The sequence below is a fragment of the Papio anubis genome, chromosome X (assembly GCF_008728515.1).
Source record: "Papio anubis isolate 15944 chromosome X, Panubis1.0, whole genome shotgun sequence".
NCBI lineage: Eukaryota > Metazoa > Chordata > Mammalia > Primates > Cercopithecidae > Papio > Papio anubis.
In genome coordinates this window covers 61,565,104-61,572,195 of record NC_044996.1, presented here as the reverse complement: position 1 = coordinate 61,572,195, position 7,092 = coordinate 61,565,104, and the positions used below count along the sequence as shown (strand labels likewise).

The 7,092-nt window shown below is 37.1% G+C and overlaps 1 protein-coding gene across 1 annotated transcript; it reads left to right on the top strand.

Moving 5' to 3' along the window:
* The first annotated feature begins 594 nt into the window (after nt 1–594).
* LOC101011437 (40S ribosomal protein S26-like) lies at nt 595–6,460 on the top strand. Its single transcript, XM_009197897.4, has 3 exons — nt 595–642; nt 3,840–3,861; nt 5,960–6,460. Exons 1-3 carry the CDS (start codon nt 595–597, stop codon nt 6,370–6,372), a joined length of 483 nt encoding a protein of 160 aa, XP_009196161.2. The 3' UTR covers nt 6,373–6,460.
* Nucleotides 6,461–7,092: the final 632 nt, after the last annotated feature.

The window sequence follows — 7,092 nt, the reverse complement described above, 5'->3', positions numbered from 1 at the left end:
TGTGTTAAGAAGGGTAAGGGCTCCACATTTTGACCCATGCAGGTGGGCGGCAGTTGTGATGGTGTCTGCTAGTTGGGCTGGCCTGACCTCTGATGGGTAGGCAGGTGCCAGGAGTGGTGGACTGGGCTAGATAATTTCTTGACTTTCAGGCCCCTAAGTGTCCCACTGGATGGCATACATGAGTCCAGAAGGGGCTAGACAAGGATTATATTATCCCAGAATTTAGGAGCTGCTGTGATTAGGAGGGATGGGTTGGTCTCTGGGTCACTGACAGAACTGTCAGGTTAGGGCAGGCAGAATGCTCAGGCAGTGGAAGCCAGAGGGAAGATCACAGGTTTTAGGGGCTGGGCTGCAGGTGAAATGGTCAGAAAAGAGCAGTGTGGCTGTGCTGCGGGCTTCTTGCTGGGAAAGTTAGGACCCCATGGGCAGTGAAGACTGGCAACTGTGGGGCATATGGCCTGCCTGCAGTTTCCTGCCATAGAAGGAGCACTGGGTTTCACTGTGGGGAGCATGTACAGTTGCCTGGCCTACCCTTATCTTCCCTGGTCCTAGGGTGGCAGGGGTGGGCAGAGGCAGCAGTGACACATGCGCAGGATGGCCTATCAAGTTCAGCTACAGCCACAGTCTTCAGATGGGGATAGGGTGGGTGCATTGGGAGACAGTTGCTGTGTAAGTAAGCTCCACCCGGAATAGAGCTACAAAGTCAAGGGGTCACGCAGTGTGCAGTCTACCTTCTCCACCACACTGTGGCTGCAGGTTCTGTCTTACATGCATGCAAAAATGCCCCACCTCCTCATTACATTCCTAGCCTGTGGGTGGCAGTGGCAGAGGCAGGCATGGTAGCACTTAGGCCCTCAGAGGAATGCCGAGCTGTGGTCACAGTGTTCAACCTGGGGAAGGGGAGCTGCACTGCACTACAAGGTTGTCACTGAAACAGGCAAGCCCTGCATGGGAGGAAGCCACAGAGGTGGAGGATCATGCATTGCATAGTCTGCCCATGCCCCTGTGCCTTGATTTTGGGATCTACTTTGACAGTTCCCAAAAGTGCCCTGCCCCCGTAGATAGCAGAGGCAAAGGCAGCGGTGTCAGAGGCTGCAGAGAGTTAAGCTGCAGTTGCAGTGTTCAGGTGGGGATGGGGCTGGTGTGCTGGAGGCCTGTCTCCAAAGCAGACAAACCCAATTTGGTGGGGTTCAATGGAGGTGAAGGGTCATGTAATGTGTCATCTGCCTGCTGCTTTGTACAATGGGAGTGGTATCTGTCCTGAGGGTAGTATCTGTCCTGGGAGTGTGCAAAAGTGCCTGGCCTCTCTCCTTGGCAAAGCGGTGGCAGCTGGTATGGAGCTGCTTGGGTATCAAAAGCTTGTTGAATTCCATGTGGGCTTGCTTGAGCGGTACCTTTGCTCGGTCTCCAGGTAGCTCCCTGTTTCAATCTGGAGACCTGCTGGGGGAGGGGGTTCAAAAGGACTCTCCTGTCATGAGGGTTGTAAAGGTCCATGATGGAAGTGTGGAGCCCCTGGGGTCTCTCACTCACTCACGCTTTCCATATGTTAGGAGGCCTCTCCCAGGTTCACACCAGTACTGGCTCTTCAGGCTGCATGGCTTCACTCCTTCTCCTCTGCTTTCTATGGTTCCCAGTGCTTCTCTGGTGAATTTAAGGATTCTCCCTTAGACAATCCACTGGAAGTGCCAATATGTACTTACTATTTTAATTCTTCTCCATGATATAGGCATTCACTAGCTGCTTCTAGTCAGCCATCCTGAACAGGGAGAGCTTCTCCCATATTTAGTGTGAGACCTGCTCCAGCTTCTGGAGGTAAATTTAACTCATGTGAGTATGGTGTGCCTGCTTTGACTGGGTCCTCCTGGAGTTTTAACTATCAGACTCGTACACACAAAGCCTTAAGCAATTTATCAATTATAGCTTGTGTTTTCCTACTCCTTCACTGTTACCTGTTGTGGTTTCTGCCTATGAGTTTCTTCCCCAATAAGTTCTGACTCTCAGTAAGCCTATCTGCATCTCCAATCTTGGGGGCAATGGTTTTCCCTGTGTGCTTGCATTTCTTATTTATCCAGAAGAGTAGTACATTTTTCAGGCTTCTCAATTTGTTTCCTTGCTAGAAAAAAAGTGGCATCTTCCAAGCTCCTTACATGCAGAACTGGAAAACTAAAGCCCTATTTGCAGAATTGTCATGCACAGAATATGTTCTTTAATTTCATTTTTGCATGTTAAAATCTAATGTTAATTGTTATAGGCAATACTAGTTAATAAAATATTTGTTTTATGTTTTCTCCAGACTTTTTCATTTCATATAAATATTATCAGATATGTGGTCTTTGTGACTGCCTTCTTTTGCCGAACAGTATGTTTTCAACATTTATCTAGTATGTATCAGTATGCTATTCCGTTTTATGGTTAAATAATATTCCACTGTATCCCTACATAACAGTCTGTTTATCTGATCATCTTTTGATGAACATTTGATTTCTTTCCACTTTTGGGCTATTATTTATAATACTGATGTATTTATAATACTGATGTGAACACTCATGTAAAACATTTTCAGTGGACACAAGTTTTTGTTTCTCTTGAGTATATACCTAAAGTGGAATGAAGAATAGCTGGGTTATGTAGTAAGTATATGTAAAATTTAGAATAACTTTCAAAGTGTTTTACAAAGTACCTGCTACATTTTCCATTTTTACAGCCAATGTGTGAGGGTTTTAATTTTTCCACATCCTCACAACACTTGTTTTTATGTTTGTTTTTTTTTTTAATTATAGCCTTCCTCTTTGCTATGAAATGGTTACTCATCTTTGTTTCTATTTTCATATCCCTGATGACTAACAATATTGAATATCTTTTATATGTGCTAATTGGACATTTTATATACGAATTGAAGAAATGTTTATTAATGTTTTTGCCTATATTATTTGTCTTTTTATTATTCAGTTGTATGAGTTCTCCAGATAATCTTGACACAAGTCTCTCATCAGATTCATGATCTGCAAATACTGTGTTTCATTCTGTGTGTAAACATCTTTATAATCTCGGCTTTACTTTGACTAATGTCTGAAATGGCTATCAATGTAAGACATAAGCATTTGCCTTGTCTCAATGTGCCTCCCAGAATTTGCATCTTGAGACTAAATCACCGACATAGTGGTATTAAGAGGTGGGGTCTTTAGGAAGTGATTAAATTGAGGGAGAAAGTCCACATGGATTGAATTGGGGCCCTTATAAAAAAGGCTTGGGGGAATGAGTTTACTCTCCTGGGCTTTTCTACCATATGGTGATACAATGTTCATCCCCTTTTTGTCCTTCCCATCCCTTCCATCACATGAGGATATCTAGATGATGCCATGTGTAAGGAACAGGACTTCACTGGAAACCAAATGTACCAGTGTCTGGAGATTGGACTTTCCATCTCCCAGAAATGGGAGGAAATAAATTTCTGTTCTTTATAAATTACCTAGTCTCAGGTATTTTGTTATACCAGCACAAACAGACAAGATAATATTCTTACACAAATTAATATAAATCTAGAAGGGTGGGACACATGAGAACAATTTGTCAATAAGTAGTTTTAACTAAAATACTGGGAAAATGAGTTCCTCAATGAAATCAAAATAACAAACAAAATCTACGTGTGTGTATATATATAATATCTACCTATATCTATATAATCTTGATTTTACATATACACAAAGAAAATATGTTGTAAGATTCCATATGGAGTTGCATTTCAAGAAAAGATTTAGTTTAAACTAAGTTATAAAGAGCAACGTTAGATAACACACATTCCTCGTAATTGTCTGAAATCGTATTTCCTTTCATTACAGATAAAGCTTGAAATTTGCGAAAGTATTATTTCCAAAAGTGAAATATGCTAATGTGAAGGTGACTGAATGAATTGTTCAAGAGATGTCTTATTGGAAAAATAAATTTAACTACATCTGTATTAACTTAAGCATAGTATACTGACATTTGCTTACAGCAGTCAACTCCGAGCAATTCTTCTGGCCAAAATGCAGTGACAGTGCTTTGCTTCTATTATCTCAGATTGAAACAGCTTTTGCCCATATTTTCTGGGTGCTAAAAAGCTAAGAGTTTTAAAATTAACCAGATTTCATTTGACAATTGAGCTAAAATTTTGAGTCAGCTCTAAACTCCTATCTGTTATGTCCTTTTCAGTTTTGGTGACCTTTTACTACATTTTAACTTTAGTGCCTTAACTTGGTAAAACTGAAAGAACAAAATAAATGTTGTGAGAGAAACTTGATTGCTCTATATTATAATTTGATTGTAAAATAATCACATTAATGATTCTAAGTTCCTTAATAATTGATTTACTAGCAAATATATTATCAAGCAAACACTAGTTAATGCTACTTTGTCAGATATAATAACAATGCAAATTAAATATACAAAATGCATGCCCTCAAGGAATTTATATACCACAACAGGCATAGAAATACAGATACAAATAAATGTATGCACATCATATGACCAAATTTATGATATTTTTAAGTGTTGAAATTATTAGTAATATAACAAATACATAACTCAAGTATTATTTCAATAATGTATAAGGTTATTAATTTTAACTAGCATAGTACCCATGTTATTTTTATTTTGAGACACATTTATCATATATTACTCAAGTATAACAACATGAAACAGAGGACACAACTATATTTTTGATACATTATATTCATAGCTTAAATGTAGCTTATTTTTGGGATGTATGCATATTTATTTAAGCATCTATCTTTTTGTTCCAAGAAAGTAGTTTTGAACTCATGCTACAGCTCATCAATTAATTGCATGGATGAGATATGCAGTTTTTATGCACCTTGAAATTTAAATTATACAGTATGTATGTCAAATGATCTGCAAATTAAATATGCAAGCAATATTACATATAGTTTAGCACAACTATAAGATACCTTTTATAGTGTTTTCTTTTTATTATAAACTCTGCTAACAGGACTAACTTTAAAAATACCTAATCTTTGATCTTCACAAAAATAATGTCAATTGTGTCCTCTCAATGTCCAAATTCTATATGCCACGTGTTAGAAGAAAATTCAATATTTTTTAAAAAGTTACTTATAGATTGTGTCTATTATACACAGACAACCTTTGATGTCTGAATATCTTATTGCTATAATAATTATGGATGCCTTTTAATAAAATATTAATATAAAATGTTTTAATATTAATATTAATGAACTGTTTTATATTAATTTTAATAATGTATTAATAATACATTAACAAAACAAAGATGCCTATTTGTGCCACTTCTATTCAACAAAGTAATGGAAGTTTTAGCTAGAACAATTAGGCAAAAAAAAAGAAAAAAGAAGAAATAAAAGACATCCAAGTTGGAAAAGAAAAAGTCATTATTTTTTTATTGAAGATGACATAATCCATATATAGATAACCCTGATGATTCCCAAAATACTCTTAGAACTAATCAATTTAGCAAAATTGCAAGATTAAAAGAAAAATTAACCCACAAATACCAGTGGCTATTCTGTATACTACCAACAAAAAATCTGAAAAGAAAATCAAGACAAGACGTCCATTGAAAATAGCATCAGAAATAATAAAACTACTTAGGAATAAAATTTAAAATAAGAGGTGAAAAACTTGTACACTCAAAACTAAAAATATTGCTGAATATAATTGAAAAAGACACCAATAATTAGGAAGACACCTTTTGTTCATGGATTTAAAGACTTCATATTGTTAAGCTGCTGCAGTACTACCCAAAGAAATCTGAGAATTAAATGAAATTCTTTTAAATTCCCCATAAAGGTTTTTATAGAAATAGAAATATACTTCCTAAAATTAATATGAAATTTCAAGGGACACCAAATAGCTAAAGCGATATTGAAAGAAAATTGGAGCTCTTATAGTTTCTGATAGCAAACCTATTACAAAACTAAAGCAATCAAAACAGTCTGGGACTGGCATAAAGAAAGATATATATACCTCCTCTCTTCGGTCCATACGTCCAAAAGGACAAAGAAAAGAAGGAACAACGGTCGTGCCAAAAAGGGCCGCGGCCATGTGCAGCCTATTCGCTGCACTAACTGTGCCCGATGCGTGCCCAAGGACAAGGCCATTAAGAAATTCGTCATTCGAAACATAGTGGAGACCGCAGTGGTCAGGGACATTTCTGAAGCGAGCGTCTTTGATGCCTATGTGCTTCCCAAGCTGTATGTGAAGCTGCATTACTGTGTGAGTTGTGCAATTCACAGCAAAGTAGTCAGGAATCGATCTCGTGAAGCTCACAAGGACCGAACACCCCCTCCCCGATTTAGACCTGCGGGTGCTGCCCCAAGTCCCCCACCAAAGCCCATGTAAGGAGCTGAGTCCTTAAAGACTGAGACAGACTATTCTCTGGAGAAAAATAAAATGGAAATTGTACTTAAAAAAAAAAAAAAAAAAAAAAGAAAGAAAGATATATATACCAATAGAATTGAATAGAGATTGTAGAAAAAAATTGTATAATGTTCATATGATTTTTGACAAGGATGCCAAGACCCATTCCATGGGGAATAAGAGAGTGTTTCAACAAATGTTGAGAAAACTGAGTATCTACATAAAAAAGAATAATAAAGTAGGGCCCTTACCTTACTTTATGTACAAAAAACAAAAATGTAGCAAAAACGTATATTTAAACACTAAAACTATAAAACTTTTAGAAGAACATATAAGGACATGATTTGTGTCATTGGATTTGGTAATGATATCTTGAATGGCACAGTAAACAAAAAAAGCACAGTAGACAAAAGAAAAAAAAAAACAGGATGAATTAGGTTACATCAACATTAAGTTTTTTGGCATCAAAGGGTGCTATCAACAGAAGGAAAAGTCAATCCAGAGAATGGGAGAAAATATTTGTAAATCATATATAACAGGTTAGTATCCAGAATATGTAAAGAACACCTAGAATTCAACAACTTAAAAAACCAAAAAAAAAACAAATTATAAAATGGGTAAAAGGCTTGAATAGACATTGAAGATACAAATGGCCAATAAGCATATAACATATGTTCGAGATGACTAATTATTAGGGAAATG